Source organism: Amphiprion ocellaris, chromosome 2 (genome assembly GCF_022539595.1).
Source record: "Amphiprion ocellaris isolate individual 3 ecotype Okinawa chromosome 2, ASM2253959v1, whole genome shotgun sequence".
Taxonomy (NCBI): Eukaryota; Metazoa; Chordata; class Actinopteri; family Pomacentridae; genus Amphiprion; species Amphiprion ocellaris.
In genome coordinates this window covers 30,632,786-30,652,166 of record NC_072767.1, presented here as the reverse complement: position 1 = coordinate 30,652,166, position 19,381 = coordinate 30,632,786, and the positions used below count along the sequence as shown (strand labels likewise).

Below are 19,381 nucleotides of genomic sequence, written 5' to 3'. Positions count from 1 at the left end.
GCAGGTATAGCAGCCTTCTGATTCATTTTCTTTCTTAGTGACTCAGCTTCTTTATTAGAGCAAACAGAGCATCATCAAAGCAGCAGCAGCAGCAGCAGCAAGCAGTCCTTTCCTCCCCATCAAGCCTGGAGAGTTTCCCTAGAAGTGGAGAGAACTCAGCTGTCTCCCTCCTTATAGTGAACCTTCCTTCTTTTTTCCTGGTCTTTTAAACATTTTTTTCTGTGAGGACTAATGCGTTTTTAACAGGAAAGCTTGGAGTCTCATGAAGACGAATGGATAACCATCTGTGTGCTGTTTTTTTGCTGAATAATTGGCTTTTAAGCTAATTATTACTTTGTTGTTCTCCGATCAAATTTACTTAGAAAGGGGCTCACTGCCTTGTTCTCCCATTGACAGGGTGACAAACAAATTGTCTCTTTTGTTCTCTGACTGAGTGATTGGCTGTGGTGTTTATTGTCTCTTTGACTGCCTGATTAAGTACTCTGTTTTCACTGAGCACCGCATGACTACTCATCTGACTCCATGGATGATTGGCTGAATTATTCACTGTTTCCTTGTTATGTTTTTTTTCACCCGTGCTTCCCAAACAAGGTGATTGTCTGATTCCCAAATATGCCATTTAACTGAATAGCTGGGAGTGGCATCATCATTGTCATCCTCAGGCTTTGAGACTGTCTGGATCTGGAGGAGATGTCATGAAGGATAGGAGAGGAGAGGTGTGAGAAGAATTAAATAATAATTAAAAAAAACCCACAAATAAGAAGCAGCAAATCGAAAGGCGGAGAAGCAGATCTGGAGGGAGGAAATTAGATTAGGGGAACAAACGGAGGAGAGCCTGTCAGAGGCGGAAAGGGTGACGAGAGGAGGCGTGGCAGCCGAGAGAGAGAGAGAGAGAGAGAGAGAGAGAGAGAGAGAGAGAGAGCGACACAGAGAGGAGAGTGGATGCAACCCACACCCTGAGATGCTGTGCTGGCTGAGAGAGGACGAGATGTCGGTTCAGGAACTGCTACAGAGGGTGCAGTGTGTCATCACTCATGTCGGTAAGTCGCCACACATCTTCCCCTGTTTTTCACACCTTCAGATGGTTTTGTTTAGAGCAAAGATAGCTCATGTTTTCAAAAAGTGTGTCCACAGAAAATGCACAGAGATGCTGCTTTTCTTAGAGAAGCCTCCCTGTTGTGGTGTGAGATGTGCTTCAAGGTTGTATCTTTACCTGTGAGTCCTTGAGTTGGTTTAAAATGTGATAAAAAGCAGAAGAGATGAAATGGAGGCAGGGGATTTCCATCCTCTCATCAGGACCACTCAGTGAAGAGGGATGTGGTGGGATGGGCAGAGAGAAAGTGTGTAATCACCAGAGGAGTCGCTGCATTTGATCTGTGGTCTTTCCTGTGGTTTTCGGCACAATCAAAGATATAATAACTGAGTCTGTGAAGTCGTTCTCTGTCCGGCAGCATACATTATTTGTTTGGATTAATCTGAGTGAATATTTGCTAACAATCCTGTATAGATCACCTATGGCTTGATGATGGCTTTCAGTACCTGCAGTGTCACTATATGTTTATGCTTTTATATACCTTTACGAGCCCAGTTTAATAGATGTACAATCAGTAAATCTATGTATCACTGTTTTCTCTATCTGTCTTTGCTTTTATGCCGTCTCCTTTCATTTCTCCTCTTCCTAGCCATTTCTGTCCCTCGCTCATGACCCTTTCCATATCCTCTGCATCTACTATAATATCCTACCGATCCATCCCTTCTGCATCTTTTTTTCCTCCATCATCTCATTTCTCCTTGCTCTCTCCTCCTCCCATCCTTTTATTTCTCCTCCTCTCTGGTTCTGCATCCGGGTCGTTTCCCGGCTCGTTGGGAAGTAGGTTATTGTGCCACGCTGGAGTCTACTGCATGCTAGTCTCCATCACTGCACTGCCTACACTGCATAGTAGTGAGGCGGAGGGAGGGGATGAGGTGTCGGGGAGCAGAGGAGAGCCTGTGCAGAGCGTTACTATGGAAACAGAGGCTGATTTCATTTACTGGAAACCACCCGGTATGTTACCGGTGTTTGCAGCATAGATGATGGCGTAAAGGTGTCAGTTTAACTGAGTATTTTGATGCTCATTTTCTCTGAGTTAACCAGTACCTACCTAATTTATCCACTGTGTAATGAGGGAACTACATTTATGTAGAGCTCACATAACAAAAAAAAATGCAATCTACTGATGGTCTTACTAAACTTAACAAAACTTCACCTAAAACTAAGTCCTCACCCTAAATTGAATAATTTAAAGTGGCAACTTGCTTTTTGACCCCTATTGTGGGACATGGGCCTCCGACAATGTGACTGTATAGACAGATTGGGTAATTGTACACCCACACGTCACACAACTACACTTGAGGTTCTAAATGCTTGTACCTTTTTTTTTAGTTTTTGTTGTAATTTGTATTTTTCACACTAGGATTACTCCCTTAATGAATATGCCACTGTATGCACACTGCATCAAGACACATAAATTAACCAAGTGCCTGCTTAGGTTCCCTGTAGCCACCAGAGGGCCACCAAGAGAACTTTAAATATTCTTTATATGCACACAACAGATACTGAATTTCCTTACATACATAGTATTTCTCTGACAGTTTAACACCCTTGAATCTTGTTTGTTTTGCTCTTTAGCAACAGTTAAAATTTACCAGCAGCTACTACAACTCTTCATTCTACAAGCTACATGATATGTCATATTAAGTGATGTGTTTACGTCCAAGAAATGGATTCTTGTTTTCTGTCTTGCCCATTATTTGTCATATTCCCACAATATATAGCCTGGCATATCTGGTATGTTTGGAGACTATAATTTGAAATAAAGTTGAAAAAAGTGCAAGTGACTCACCATAGAGGTGAAACAATAGATCAGCAAATGGTTGTATGAATCATTTTTGGAAAACCCTTGGAAAGGATTGACAAATGATTCTGTTTTGCTAACTGGAAGATCAGATCAGAACTGCCTCTATGCATTCCTTTGAAAATCAGAGACATATTTTGTAACTGAGTTCTGCAGATTTCTGTCTGAAGAAATCTCTGAACCAATGTAGATAATCAGAAACCTGGAAAATGTTTTAGTCTTGCCCAGGAAACATAGTCTATGCTCCATGCTAATATGTTTCCTAAATAAACAGTGGTAATATACTCGAACCTGCATTTAATGCTAATGAAATCATGCAGATTTTCATAGCTGCAGTACCTTATGTGCTGTCTTGTTATTTACATGTTTCTATTCTTTAATTTTCTAACAACACAATGTTGAGTCACCACCAGGGAGCTCACTTGTTCCTGCTTGAACCAGGACCAAAGCACAGCTCCGGGTAGTGGTTATATTATTGTATCAGATGGCTGCATACTTTAAATGTGGGCCATTTACATAACTTTGCAGTTGACCAAATGCATGTATCCTTTAGGAATATAAACGAAACAAACAACAAAGGCTCTTGATAATAGAATTCCACCTCTGCTTATTGATTTTAAAGCGATGACAGCTCACTGTCTTCCCTCTAATGTCTTTGTCCAGTCATTTTGAAGACTCCCAGCTTGCTTGTCAGGCCCTTTATTTTGATGTGGTACAGACAGAGCAAGACAAACAAAAAGCTCAGATGATTGACTTTAACTGATCCACTGTTTTAATCAGCCCTCCTTGGTGTGTTCTACTTCAGTGGAGACTGATCATGATAATGTGTCTTTGTCATATGAATACGCCCTCTGAGGTGAACTGAGCTTCACCTGGAAACCAGACCAGAGCAGGCGGCAGCAGCAGCAGGGGGCAGACAAACAGCTGCAGCCAAGTCAGACAGCTTCCTGCAACCCGTTAGCGCTGATCTCATTTTGATAGAATATTAAGTTTGTGCAGTCTCCAATAGTTTTAATGATGGCAGGGTAACCAGGTAAAATGCTATACAGGTGATCTGTCTTTATGGTATAAATTCCATTTTGCATAAATTCGCTCATAAAGGAGCTCTTATTAGTTTGCTGTTGTCGTGTATTAATAAATTGTCAGACCTAGCTATTCAAAAAATATTCAAACAGATAAGAGAGAAATCCCTTGCAAGGACTAAAACATCCACACAGATGGTGTTTTAAGAATCGCAACATCAAACTTACCAGAGGTTTTTTCTGTTGCTACATAATTTGAGAATTTACTCAGCAGTCTAACAGTTAATACATAAGTACATAATTTAGTAGGACTATAAGAATCTGTGCTGCCTGTGATCTGTGAGATGGATTAAATGAATTCAAACTCACTGACTGATAAATGTCACCATTAACTGTCAGTGGAATTAACCTTCATAGTGCAAAATGGGACTCAATCAAAATACCTCTGATTGAAGATAAAATGGAGAATTTCTATAAAAATGTCTAAACCAATCAGCTTTTTGTTCAGGTTATGCCCAGGTGTTTCCCATCATGCCCTGAGGTCATAGAGTAGGTGGACAGCAACTGCTTCACCCAGCTCCTCAAACTGCTTTGATCTTGTGAGGTTGTCACTGCAAATATGTGTGTGATGTCAGGATCAAGTTGAAGAGCTGCTATTGATGGACCTTTGAAGGCGCTCCATGGTATCAGGCACAGACATTAGCAACAAATTCTTGCAAGCTGCAGCCCTTGTGGATCCGACTGACTTTAATGCGCCAAAATCTAAGTAGTGTAGTTATCTGAAGCCAAAGGTTCATGAGGTTGCTTCATGGACTGGGTTTGCAACACACTTAAGCCTTAAGAAAGTCCAATTTGTCTTCGAGCAGACAGGAGAACACAAGAAATGAGAACCAGTTTTAGTGTGGATGAAGTAGACTGCAGGGCCAGACACACCTGCTTTCCATCAGTCCTTTAAAACAAAACCACTGGTCAATTTGAAAATCCTTCACCACACAATATCCACAATATTAGCCATAATCAGTGCCATTGTTGGTAAGCAAACAGATCCACCCTGCTGCATTGGCATTTTACTTTGCAGACATCTCTTTTTACATCTCTACTAATAGATATCATACTGTATATACATCATGCTTGGGATTTGTGTTTGGTTACTCAGAGACCCCGCCTAACAACACCCCCAACAGCTCCCAACCTTTGTTGTCATGACGTCAGAGCTGTATTCTCTCTGCTTCCTCTTCCTGTCTATCCTACAGAAGTGGTGGTGGAGAGGGGAGGGCCACCATATCCTTTGGAAAGTGTTTGTCTTTCTTTCTGTCAGCTGGATGGAGGCCAGCTGAGCTCACACCAACAGAGCTGAACAATAGGATTGATCTAATGCAGCACCAGAGAACTTCGATTTCATAGTCTGGCCTAATTTTCTCTACATGCACAATTTTTTTAAAGTGGCGTTGAGCAGATTGAGTGGGTCAAGGTCAAGTAAGCTGGTGATCGACTTTGTGTTGACGAGACGTGAATGACTAAAGAACAGGCTTACTGAATGAGGCACTAGTTTCCAGTTTTACTGAACTGGGTGTCTATATGTGAATGTTTCACATCCTATTTGGCATGGAGGTACTTTATATGTATTTGCTTCTTTCTTGCTCTCTGTGCTCACATATACTGTCATTTAATACAGCAGATTTCCTGATAAAGCTGTTCTCATTTATATATTTATCTGTTTCTGTTGTCATGCAGTACATTGACAGTGGGATGTAGACTAAAATGAAGCCAGCTGAGAATACACCAGCAATCTTTTCCAAGTTGCTGCTCTGCACTACTAAAACCTTGAATTTATACCTGTAGCATTGTCTGACAAACTTATAATACATGGTGTATGAATTCAGCTGTATTTTCATAGAATTTGAAGATACTACCAAAGTCAGGGAATAATGATGCAATAAGGAGGAAAGACAAGCTTAACGATCAAATTTATTTAAATTAGCAGTGTGCAAACCACAAAAGTTCAACAAATAACATCCAAACCATTCCTTGATTTATAGGCCTTCACTTTTCAATTCAGCTTTCAAAGTATTAGGTAAATATTTTAGGGGTTTACTGAAGTAGAGATATTTTATTTTTAGGCATTTTAGCAAACAAATGTTGTCATGGTTCTGTGAAGAGCACTGTGATTAGTTTGTATAAACCTCCAACTGCGTCATGTCACTGATTGTCAGACATGATGATTGTCTGTAACCAGTTCAACAATAACTAAAACATCATGGAAATACATACAATAAAATAGTATAATGATAATCATTATATTAGGATTAATACCACAAAAATATTCTCAAACACTGCTGGTGAATTGCCTTCCCCAATTTTGGTTTAATTCTCCAAAGGAATAACTGAGGCAAAAGCAAGAGCAGAAAACAACATCTGTTCCTTTTAGCAGTGGGACTGTTGGGAATGTCCTCGTCATCAATTATTCAAAGTGCTGAAGTGCAGTGTATGAAACATCATTGACTGATGACACTAAAGCGCTTACATGTTATTGGTGTGGATCCTGAAAGGGCTGTGACTTTAAATGTTTGGCTGGGTTTGCTGTTTCCAGTCAGTGAGGTTTTATTGGTTCCAACAGAAGGAGGTCACTCCCAGTGAGTTAGCCAAGGCCTGCGTTGATGTAATCAATGATGTAATGAAGCCTCTTCGCAGTTTCTTACCAGTCAAGACAGTTGTTGACAGGCTTTTTTCAAAGCTGGACCAGCTGGGTACAAGTCTGTTGAGTATTCTTCCTGTTTACGCTCAGTCCCTACTGACTCCTCTGGATTTCTGACTCATATATACAGACTCTAGAATGTTTTGTGTTGGATTTGTCTTGACACTATTCTGGACGTACACAACAAACTGACGGTTAAAATTATCTAATAAAATATAAACGATCCAAGGAATCAGTCTCCACCCTTCATTGTCTTGTTTCTCTTTCTGGTGAATTTGAAACTTTTCACCCACGAATCTGACATGAGTATTGTGTCCCCAAAATATATCTCTATCTCATTTTCATAGACGTAACAGTAGGTAACTAATGATGACTGTATTGTTGCTGGTGTCAGGACTCTGTGCCAATGTACCTAATACAAATATAGAACAACAGAACTCACTGTCACCTCTAATCAGAGGTTATAATCACAGTGATTTTGCAAGAAAATTTTGCTAATTTTTGCCATAACACATTGATTGATGGGTCATGTTTCTGTAAGTGATGACATTCAAAGATTTATTTGGTCTGAATTTAATTTGTATTGGGATCATCCTACTGGAGTCTGTTTTGTCAGGACTGAGAATTTACACCATTACTGTTTGGGTGGGTTTCCCACAAGTCTGTTTGGTCGTCTGACCCGAACTATCTGTTCCAAGAGTGAAATTAATGTTTCACAACCTTCAGCTACTGGATGGAGTGAGGGTTATAGTGATGGGTTGGTACCTGTCTGGACGGATAAATAGTCTAACACTCAAGGTTTTTGAGAAAAGTCTGTTTCAGCAGTATTTGGGTGAACCAATCCTTTTATTTGCCCAACAAGAGAGAAAATTTGGTTTATTTAAAGGGAAAAACTTCACCTTCCCAAGTCCGCAAGGCAAAAATAAACCAAACAATTAAGGTGTCACTTCAAATTTACTGTCTGTGGTTAGTTAGATTTATGATTTTCATAAAGCTCAAAATCCTGTCCAGAACTGCTGCTGAAATGTGGAAAACCTGATGTCTGCAGAGAATGCCTGTACAACTGTATTTTTCATGAAGGAGGGGTGGGGGGATTCCTCTTATTTGGCCTGAAGCAGAGCAGGACAGCAGGGGAGCTGGCAAACCTGCATAGCTAGAGACAACATAGTTATCCTAACTTTGCACAGACAGGAACCACAGGCCTTGTATGCTTTGAATTTCAGAAACACACCTACCAAGACAGCTAAAGGTCACTGATTAACATGGTGAACACAACACACTGAGTTTCTATAACAACCAGTCACATGCACTTTTCTCATTCTCTTCAAGAGGTGAAATCAACAGAGACAGGCTCTGACAGAGATAAAGAGAGAGTCTTATTCCACTGGCCCAAATATGTTATTAGTGGTAGAATGAACCGCCAGTTAATCTTTGTTGGGGCCTCGGTTAAAGGATTATTGGTGCTGCTGATTATACTGTACACACATGTAGTTTGGGCTAATTAACCTTCTAAACCCCAAGCAATTGCGTGGCATTTAGTGCTTGTGTCACATTTTGACTCATTGTGGGCTTTTTATTCACTGCAATATAAAGTCCAGCTCCTCTATGGAAACAACAAAATCATGGCTAGAAATTGAAGGAACTCAAAAATGTCACAATGTGTCCAAAAAAAGAAAAGAAGTTTAATTTTTAGATTATTTCTTTCTTTCTTTCTTTCTTTCTTTCTTTCTTTCTTTCTTTCTTTCTTTCTTTCTTTCTTTCTTTCCAGAATCTAGTTAGGGCAAATTATTTATTTTAAATGTTTTTTTTTTTTTTTTTTTTTTTAACTTGTTAGACATGTAAAGTAAAGTGATTTTGATGAGGCCTTCTACCTCCCGTCTTTGAGGATTTCTGACCAGGTTTGGTGCTTGGTCTTGTTCCATTTCCTACCAGTCATTAGGATTGGTTGGACAGGAGTTCCAGCCCTGTGCTCTATTTCTTGTTCTTCCTCCCACCTACCTACTTGAATGATTGGACTCCTGTCCGGTCACATGCTCCAATCAGGTGGCAGCAATCTCTGCACCTGGTTTAAAGGTGCACATAATCTGTCAACAAGAGGGAATGCGATTCACTGTGAGAAACTCTGCCTTTCAATTCTGTGATCACTTGCTAGTTGTTACCTCTTTGTACTTGCATCTGCTTGTTAGGGGTTACTTGTTGATTTTGTGTGTTCTGTAGCCTCATAGCTTTGCGCTTTCTTGATTTGTTGATCTGAGGCAGTTACTGCTCCTCCTGGATACTCGTCCAGGCTTAGTTTCACACACCTGCACCCATTTTGTGAGCTTCATCTTTTGCTGGACGCATGAGTAGCAAAGGTAATGTGCTCTTTGCATTTCCATTTGGGAAGGGAGTTTAGCTATTTCCATGTATTTTCTTTAGGACTTTACTCAAAATGTTTCAGTCCTGCCACTGTGCTTTTGATTGTATTCTTTCCGATGATTTAGCAGACCAAAGGACTATTTTCTTTTGTAGTTTTACATCCATTGTTCATTTGTTCATTCAAACACAGTTAACGGGTAGTTATATCTTATTTCCTTTAGCCTGGAGGTTGCATTTGATTGTTCAGGGCAAATTGGAATTTTGTAGAAAAACAGGTGAAAGAACTGTGCTTACTGACAGCTGACCACTGTCACTGCTGCTTTATAGTCAGTGTGGACAAGTTGTTGTGTACTGGAAGTGCCACATTCTACACTGGGAATGTTTCAACCTTGCATTTGTCACACATGTACCCGATCAAAGGTGTTTCATGTTTTATTCTCTTCAAGTACATTTTCTTCTGGTTAATCTACTGCCTTTAGCTATGGAGATTTTGTATTGGGCACAGTATAAAACTTTATCAACACAGAAAGTGTTTGAGTCCACAATCTCCCACACACTTATTTTAATCAGTCCTGCTGTCTATACATACCATATTATAGATCATATTATACATTTTCCCTACACTATATGTATTTGGAATAAGTTACTGGAAGTTCTTAAGTTCAATAAAGTAAAAGCTTCATCTTTTTAAAAAAAAAAAAAAAAGGTAAAATTGTCAACCACAGGTTATTTCTTTTCCTTTGCTCTGTCATTTATTGTGAAGTGTGTGACTTCACAAAGGGAGAAGAGAGGGGGAAATGGGTGGGGAGGCCATATAAATCATTTGGAGTAGGGTGGTGGTGGTGGGGGGCATAAAAGAAGAAGGATGGGGGGGAAGGAAAGCTGGGAGTAAACATGGAAGGATGCGGTGGGGAAGGGAAGTCCCTGCTGCCTAATGAGAGTATTGTTGAGGATATTTGTGTAAACCGTGGTCAGAACTCAGCTGCTAAGCCGGTCACAAGGCTGCCAGGAGAGGCTCAGACCCCGGCTCTGACGAAAACTCTCACACATTCACATTCCCCCTGTCCCTCTCTCACTTTGTCTCGCTCTCTGACACACAAAAGAGGAGGGCTTGATCCTGCAGTGTTGAGGGAAATCAGGCAGCCTTGAGGACTGGACTGTAGTATCACTGGACCTGTGAATGTGTGTGTGTGTGTGTTGTGGGTTCTGCTGCTGTGGACGCTGGACTGGATGCTGGTTTAGGCCGTGTGGCTCGGCCCCTCCTGGACGCTGTTTGACAGAAAGAACAGTAGCGACATGGGATCAGTGATGTGTAAGTGATGAACATATTGACTTCGTGTTAATGTGGCTGACATGATTTGTTATGAAGGGTCAACACCTGGGACAAGGTTTTATTACGTGAAAGCGATGGGGATTAGACTCTCAACCAACCAGCTGATTGTGGGAGTGTGGTGCTTTCATACCATTTTAGGTGTAGTAGTTATGGATAAGTGCTAATATATTTCAATGTGGCCCTCCAGGAGCTTCTCTTATATCTCATTAGTGCTAACCACAGACTGTAGGTCCCGGATAGGAAATGAAATGACACTATAGGTGTGGGTTTTTTTGTGTGCTTTTTGTGTCTTGAGTACATTTTTGTCACTGGTGTATAGCATATGTGCTTGTTGAGCATTTAATTTGGTAGATGTGGAATAGTGTTGTGCTGGGATTTTATCTACATCAATTTTGTCATTTGTGTTTCTGAGTTCATATTGTCTATTGTTTTCAGATGTGCCAAATGTCTTAACGGAACGATGAAAAACAAAACTTAGCACTCCATGCAAAATAAATTATTCCCCCCAAAAAATCTTGTTAGGTTAAGGTGTAGGGTTATTTAATTTTATGTAGTGTAAAACAAACAGGTTAGAGCGACTTCATTAAAAACGCAGGCCACAAAGTACATCAATTTACCTGTAACTATAGCAACACAGATCGTTAAACATGTAAAACGCTTTAACAAAGTGTTAAGCACTTTAACAAAGTGTTAAGCACTTTGTTGAGAAAAGTGCTATATAAATAAAGTTTGCTCTTATATTATTTTATGATCTACAATGTGTGGAATATTGAGTTGTAATTTTCTACTGATGTAGCTACACATTTGCAGCACTAGAAAGCAAAACAAATTTCCCAACAGGCAATAAATTACATTTTATTGTATCATCAATTTCTAATGAATGTTAACTGTATGAACAAGGTTATGAAAAGATGAGTGAACACCATGTCTTCCTCAGTTTTGGCCTGGATTGAACATGCGGCATATCTTCATGTAGTGAGTACCTGCCTGGACCAGTAAAAAAAACAGACTTCATTAGAATTGCAGATGGAACAAGTGCGTCATTGGGCTACTAATTATAAGCCAAAACACATCTGCAGCAGTGGTTAAAAGTTACAGGAAGAGCCATGCTTCCAACAACAGAAGCTGCAGTGGTCGTCCTTGAATAATGACACAACAATTTGCTATTTATACAGCACTGCATTAAAAAGCAAACAAGTGCCTCTGATTGCCTGTGGAAACTGGTGTTTCAGTGATGGTCAGACAGTGTGCAGGTCTGTTGTCGTTATTACTAGTGGAAGGAGAAGAACTGAGCTGTTATGTCTCAAATATGCCTATTATTGCTTTTCAAGGGTGGAAGGTTGTTAAATTTATGTTGCTGAATTGTCTGCACAAAGTCTATAGAAACTTCCTTGATTTATTGTTGGCCATTACAATTCTATTGTTTTGTAGAAAGAGTTGCAGCTCTTGCTGTAAGAGGCAAAGTGACAAGGATCTACAGAGGTTATGGCAGGTGCTGAGAAGCCAGCTCAAGTGTAGGAATTAAATCAAAGCCATCAGTGTGCACACTCAGTCATCAGACACGCTGTAAGCTCATGAGAGGAGAACTGATGCCACTGATGTTGAGCCATGAAATGACCTCTTCAGTCACAGAGAGTTCCACTCAAAGTCCAGCACTCTGAGACTGTATGAGCAATGTAAAGAGGGAGGGCAAGGATTAGTGAGTGTCAGTTTCTTCTCGGGAGGAATCAAAGAGCATCCATCATTACATCAAGAAGATGACTCCCCAAGTTGATCTGCTTAGTGAGTACCTCTGGCAGTGCAGGGCAGAGGATGGTGAGGAGGGAAAGGAACTATCATGGAACCCTTCCATGGGCAGATAGATGAGGAGAGCAGATAGTAGGTCGAATAGGCCAGTCTGGAGGACAATCCACAGTCTCTGATTCTGCTGATAAAGCCCTAAGCACCAGAGCAATAAGCAGAAACAACCCAAGGTGCAGGTCATAAATGAACCTAAGATGGTTCAGCACAAAGCACAGTCTAAGATGCAAGATTATTTTATGTATGCATATTCACAATAACTGTCAACATTTTGTCCTATTTTCTGGTTGATTAAGCTGTAGAAAGATGCTTGTGCACCAACTGATAATCAGTAGTATACACTGGTTTCACATGTTTGTTTACAGAGATGCAACATATTGTTGGTTTAGACATAAGGTGAAAATGATATTAACATCACTTGAGGCAACACAAGTTTGACATGTAGCTTTTACAGGTGGTTGATATGGTTTATTGTTGTGGGAGCAACATTATTTATTTGGAGCAGCATTTCTTTTCTTTCTTGTGAATTAAGTTTAATAATTACTCAGTTCTAGTTTGTCTAGTTTGCCAACTTTTAAGAAAAATCTTCCCATTGTTGCACTGACTGTCTATGTATGTATCATGGCATGCTAGTTGTCTAATCATTTGTGTCTATTATTATAGAGTTGAGAAGTGAAACGGGCTCTTTTGGGTGTCCCTTTGTGCCTGAGGCTTTAGAGCTAAAGGCACATCAAGAAGAATGATATTTTTGTGCACAATCTAATCTCACGTAGACAGACTATTCTCCACAGCGCACTGGAGAATAGTGTGACTGCAACTTATCATCCTGCTATAGGGTATAAAAATGCTCAGGTGTGTTTGACTTTCTTTTATCGAGTCACAGTTGTTTTGGGTGGTGCTCCGTGTCGGCTTCAGCAAAAATAGCCCTGCAAAAGAGAGTCAGGGAAATTGTCTTCGTGGAACATTTGCATGCAAGGAACTGTTATTAAAATGGACAATTCACTGAAAAACCAAGCAGATCTGTGTAGGTTGCTGCTCAGAGGTGTTGTTGGTGGTTTCTTGTAACATGTAGATGGCACAAGCAAAGGAGAAAGCTGTTTGAAATGTGCAGCTCAAATGTCAGGCTTAAAGCCGAAGTCTAGATTAAGTGAATTAGAAACTGAATTTGGAAACTGAATGCACTGACAAACACATCATAATAACGAAATAAATGAAAATCAGATCATAAGCTTGTTAGTGCATGGTCCAAAAAATGAATGAGTGTGTTAGATTAATGAGTTGTTGAAAGCTTGGACTATTAACGTCTGTTTGATTTTTAATGTTTTTTCGTGCAACTTTTTCTTAGTGCCAATGCTGTTTTTTTAAATTGCAAATACCAGCGTTTTCTTTTTCAATTCTAGTTTTGCTTTAAATTTCAAAAGTCTAAAACCGCACTTGTGGCTTCATGCAGTAGGCAGTGTACACCAATGTGGTATCTTTGTGGTCTTTTTGTAATCTTTGATGTTCAGAGCTCTGACATGAGTGCTGATGGACGTTTCTCACACTATGATCTAGGACCATTATTTGAAATATGTGGCACAGTGTATAAAAGCATCAGGGCCTCTGGGTCTTTTGATATTGTAATGAATTTCTTTAGTCAGAAGCAAACTTTCAAATAATAAAACTGCCACAAATCAAGTGCCATCTAGCAAACTTGAGTTTTTTAAATCAGTTCTTTGCTGGTAAATATTTTCTACTATAAGTACATGAGATATTACCATAAAGATGGACAAATGCAAATCAAGTTTTTGAAATAAGATTCTGTGTCAGTGCCTAACAAGGATGCGATTAGCTAGATGTCTGTCTGACTTCTAAAATAACTTGAGTAAGTGTAAGAATTGACTGCATTACTGTAATCCAGTGACTAAAAATAACCTGAACTCAGCAGGATGACCTTCTCCACAGCTGACATATTGTCATGCCACAGCAAGAAAAGCAGAAGTGAGACTGAAAATAATTAAAACAGTCACATTTCCTTGACATGAGTTAGTTCCAGGGTGCTGATATTGTGTATAATGATGGAACTGAGCTATCATTAATGACTTTCTTTTTATCCACACTTTCCCTTTTTTTGGGCGGGGGGGTGTCTGTTGGATGGGGATAAACCACCTGTAGAGTATTCACAGCAGGTTGTAGTTGTTTGAGTCACATGGGCGAACATATGCAAATGTCCTGTAATAGGCTTTACTTTGAGTCCAGAGATTATGACAGAGGCAGAAGCGCACTCACACCCAGGTTAGAGGCACCTTACTGGCTTTAGAGGACACATAAGAGCAGCTCTAGTAGTCCTGCTGAGTGGCAAATAAACAGTTTGTCTGTGTGAGGAACTAACAGCAGAAGGTTTGAAGAAACATGGATTTTCTGCAACAGAGTTGGTGGGAAGGCTGGGTGGGTCGATACAGTAGACGGGAACACACTCATCCCTGGTGCGGTTGTATGGAATAATGACTGGAAATTGACTTTGGAGGAAGAATGCACTACCAGAAGCTCACTTCTCGCTGTCCCAGTTGTGGTAAATATGTGGAATCCTATTCCACCATACGGATTTCCACTGCTGAGATGGAGTCTTACTACCGCTTCCTATGGGTGTGTCTGGAGACTGAATCGTTCATAGTAAGAAGTACGTCAGCCCTCTACCCTTCATCCCATGGTGCCCTTTGACATGTCTACTTGTGGCACATTTTATTGTCTAGGGCTTATGTTTGTGTGATACCCAACACAAGTTGTGAAGACGAATGGACGTTTGGGTTCGTTCATGCATTACTCATAGGTCTGCATCTGATTTTGATTCAAGGTTAAAGGTCAGAAACGTCCGGTTTTAATAATAAATACAGTCATACCTTTTAAGCAGCATACATGGATTCAAGGCAGTGTAGATAGTTTAAATATATTTACATAAAGAGGAAATAATAGGTCGTATAGGTCGGTTTCCAATGCAGGAACCTGGCTTTAAGCGGTGTGAATGTTTACAGGAACTGACCTATGGGTCAGCCTTTTTATTGTGGCGTAAATTCCACCAGCTTTCACTCTGAGCGCACATTGGAAATAGGAGGTTTGTTTTGTTAGCCTATATGATGATTTTTTTTTTTTTTTTATGCTTCTTAGTATAATGTTAGACAGAATGACAACAAGAGGGGGGAAAAAACAATAGTTTGACCAATCAGCATTTCTCTTGTCTTAGTTTTATCAAGCAGCCTTGAGTTTTCAGGTCCTTTTAGAAGTACTTACCCAGCAGTAGGTACTTTGTCCAGCCCCAAAATGGCCCTAAGAGACATTCTACACAGGCAGTTCTCGTGGTCGCCCATGCATAAAAATTTGAGCCAGTTGAAACAAAACCCAGGATCCCAGGAAAATGCCCTATTGTGACCTCTGGCTTTTTGATTACAGCAGAAATGTCACATCACTTGTGACTTTGCTCAATGAGTTCAAACCAGACCCAGTTTAAACAGTTGGTTCACATTTATTTCTGACTCAGAATTTTTTTTTTACATTTACAGTACATGTAGAAATTGTATACTGGAGAAAATGGGACACATTTTGTTTCTGATTTTACGAAACCGACAGCAAATTCACAAGTATAGCATCAATGTGTGAACCTGGCAGCAACAACACAACATTCTCGAGCAGGTAATGTTGCCATGGTAACAGTGTCAACAATACAAGAAAAAAGCCACTTTTAAACCATATTGTTCTAGAGACAAGATTGATGAGAATAATCTGCAGCTATACTGTATATTTAACATCATTAACAAGCCATTTATTTCAGAACAGTACAATTTGCACTTCATAATGTATTGTATCCATAACATGAGGTAAGGGCTGGGTCCAGATGGGACTTTGAGAAATCCTGCTATAAATCAACTTAGGCTGACTAAAGCAGTGCCAAACTTGTGGTTTTGATCAAAAGAACTTGTAAATTATGAATCTGGCCAGCTGAAGTGTAAAAAAGTGCAGAATTCTATTTGCTGTTAGCTCCTTCTGTCTCTGTGTGAGTGAGAATTCAGAATGAGAATAATTCATGAAGTTACACCCTGTCTAATGGTGTGCAGCAACTTTCTCACTTACATATCAGTCCTGCTGCCGTGTGATAACCACATGTAGCCTGTTTAATTAACTCAGCGAGAAGAATCCAAAAACAACTGCAGGCGACAAATAAAACTTCACACTTTGACCTATTTAGTTCCTGGATAGTTTACAGTCACATAAGAAAAGACTGTCTATCTGAGTTAGTGGGGTCTTTATGGGTTAGAGTTCAAAGCCACAAAGAGTTATGGGATTTTTTTTTTTTTTTTTTTTTTTACAACCTTTTTCCTTGAGGTCTTCAATAGACAACAGCTGCAGGTCATTGTGATGTTCAGGAGTTTGGAAAGAGTGCAGCAGCATCTAGAAACAATATGTCAGCTCAAGAGATTTTAGAAGGAGCGCCATGTTGCTAACTGAAGAACAGCAGAAAATTAACAATAACAGCTATTTTATATATACAATTTATACTTTTGGAGACCCAGGTACTTTTCTCCACTCATAGTTTGCTGGGGCAGACTGAAAAAAAAATGGTGGTTAGGAAGAGCAATAGAACATAAGGTGACATTCTGGCAGTTCCAAACAATAAAGTAGAGCAGTGATAGAAATTAGAGTCAAATACCATCATAGTGGACAGAAAGACTTCTGTGTTTCCTTCTTATTGGGATGGGATTTGTGCTGATCTGTGGCCAAATGTGAGATTTAGGGTTGTATTTTCAGCTGGCAATTTTCTAACAATGCATCTCAGGTGATGCTGCAGAGTGATGCAAAAGCAATGCAATGAGTAATGCAACAAATTAGTCTCGACAGGGAGTGAAAAAGTAAAGCATTCTTTTGTGAAAAAAGCTAATGAGTAATATGCAATACATTACATTTTTTGAGTAATGATCTTATGACTCACACATAACAGACAAATTCAGTCTACAGTGCAGTTCCAGGTCTCAGCACCTCTTGACAATTATGTCATCAAACAAGCTGTGAATTTTAAATATTACTAGTACTGAATATGCTGTAGAGCATTTTTTTAAACGTTCTTGATGAAAACGGCACTGAATCATTATTTGTTTACTTTGAATTATGTTTTTGGGCTGACAAGAGGCATTTTTGTTTGTTCACACTAAGGTAACAGTGATGCTCTGATGATACCAGCAGCCTGTTATTACTGCAGGTTGTCAGCTGTTGAACCCCATGATTTACTCAAGGCAAAGAGATGTTTTCGGTTTCTGTATTTTCATCACATGATGGTCTGTCGACTAGTAGAAGAATCTCAGAGCACCTTGACTTGTCCCTGTCGCCATTGTGATCAAGACCAAGCCTGATTACATTCATGGTGACAACACATGATCACACATACGCATATGTGCACCAGAAAAGACACTTATTTGTTTCTGCCATGAGTCAACCCTTGTGTTCAGTGTGAGGACATCATCGGGTCTGTCCCTGTTTGTCGGTAGCGTATATTTCATGAGGTGATAATAATATTCATTGTAATACTGTGTGTAAGAATGAGAAAGAGCCCTGTTTATCAACGAATCCTGTCATTAGACATCCTCTGATTGTTTTCTTGCGCTGACGCCTTCTTCCTGAGAACCACTAGGAAACCCCCCCCTTCTCTTCTCTGAGACCTTGAGGAACAACCAACCAAAAATAACTCAAGCTCTGCATAATATATGTGTATTTTTGTGAAAACCATCTGTTTTGTGCACTTTCCTCGTTACAATCAACCCACATTTGAGATACTGGCAAATTTACGACAATAAAGGGACATAAAACGTAATTGTTAATTTTATTTTAAGTTGTTTTTAACGATGCAAAAAAATGTGTTTTCTTCTCATTTAGAAGCCCCCATACCCATAAGTGATTTACATGAATGAAAAACGTAGAAATATGACCCTTTAACCTCAGTCAGAGCCACAGTGTTTGAACTCCACTGCACAAGACGAAGACAAAGTATCTCAGCAGGAGAGAGATGGAGTTTCTATAGGCGCTCATAGTCTGACTCGATCAAAAGAAGACGCTGAGGTTTATGGTTTTTATGTTAAGTAGGTCAAGCATTTACTGCACTTTTTTCCTTCTTTGGGCTGTAACATTTCTGAACATGTGAGAGTCAGTCTGCAGAAACAGCTGTCACCAGTCAGCATAGATCATCTACTGCCTCCTATTGTTAAACACGAACAGAAGATGTGTCGAGGAGTTTTCTGTTGCAGAGTCTAAAATGGTATGCCTGTTAAACTACAGAGAGTATGAGTCTAGGAAAGTATACCCACCAAGACAGGACGTTTATACAGAGACTCACATACAGTGGATTTGGATTTAACCTCAGAATCTCCATCAGTTTCTAGGTGTTTTTGCTCCTGGCACATTTTTACTCACTGTGAGCTCATTTTTTGCTGTAATATGATGTCCTGCACCGTCTAACACATTGACTAGAAGTAGAGAGAAGTCAGAAACGTCCAATTTGTAGTATAACATGCCCATATGTTTTACCAATACTGGAAAAACTGGTGGCTTAACATACTATAGATACACCACTTTTTTCCCCACTCTTGCATACAGCTTGCAGTTCATCTGAAAATTCTCCTAATTTCTGTCCTGTGACTGTTGCTCAATTGCACAGATGTTTCTACTTTCTTGCAGAATCTAGTCAAGCAATGGTTTATTATAGGTTGAGGCATGTGGAATAACATGTAGTATTATATTTGTGTTAAAACACTCTTACTGAGAAAGATTTAATGTTAAAAGAGCTTAAATAGGCAAAAAAAAAAAATTAAACTTTAATTCAGGAAAGAAATGCAAAATAGGGGCTGAATGACTAGCACAGTCCCTTCACAGCTAGAAGGCCTTTCTGTGTGGAGTGTTTGTGTTCTACCTGTGCATGGAAGGGTTTTTATTGCATGTTTCTGTTACCTCCCACGCTAATGGTAATTGGTGATGCTAAATTGACCATAGGTGTGAGTGTGTGAGTAATTGATGGAGGATTCCATTAATTCAGGAAAAAAAGCAGTTTGAAGTTTTAAAAAGCACTGTGGCCTGTCTAGATGGGAAAATTGATGTATCTGTTTTATATGTAGATGTATGAAATGGACATCAGATGCAGAAGAAACAATTTCTGTGAGTTTTTTGTTGATTTTGTTAATTTTAGTGTTCAGTATTATGTAAAATTTTAAAATATGCAACAAGACCTCTGTGAGTGTGGCTTAAATATGCCAATATTTTCTAT

At 39.6% G+C, this 19,381-nt stretch overlaps 1 protein-coding gene across 11 annotated transcripts in view; it reads left to right on the top strand.

Moving 5' to 3' along the window:
- Positions 1-56: 56 nt before the first annotated feature.
- Positions 57-19,381, top strand: part of mcf2l2 (MCF.2 cell line derived transforming sequence-like 2) — a 116,831-nt gene continuing 97,506 nt past the window's right edge. For 3 of the 11 annotated variants that reach the window (XM_035943699.2, XM_035943672.2, XM_035943669.2), the window contains exon 1: positions 57-1,040. In XM_035943699.2, coding sequence (XP_035799592.2) covers positions 962-1,040 — 79 coding nt within the window. In that variant the 5' untranslated portion in view covers positions 57-961. Of the gene's footprint in view, positions 1,041-8,813; positions 8,966-9,967; positions 10,282-14,407; positions 14,762-19,381 lie in introns of those variants that run through there. The other 8 variants (XM_035943666.2, XM_035943692.2, XM_035943676.2 and 5 more) reach the window with 6 other exon arrangements.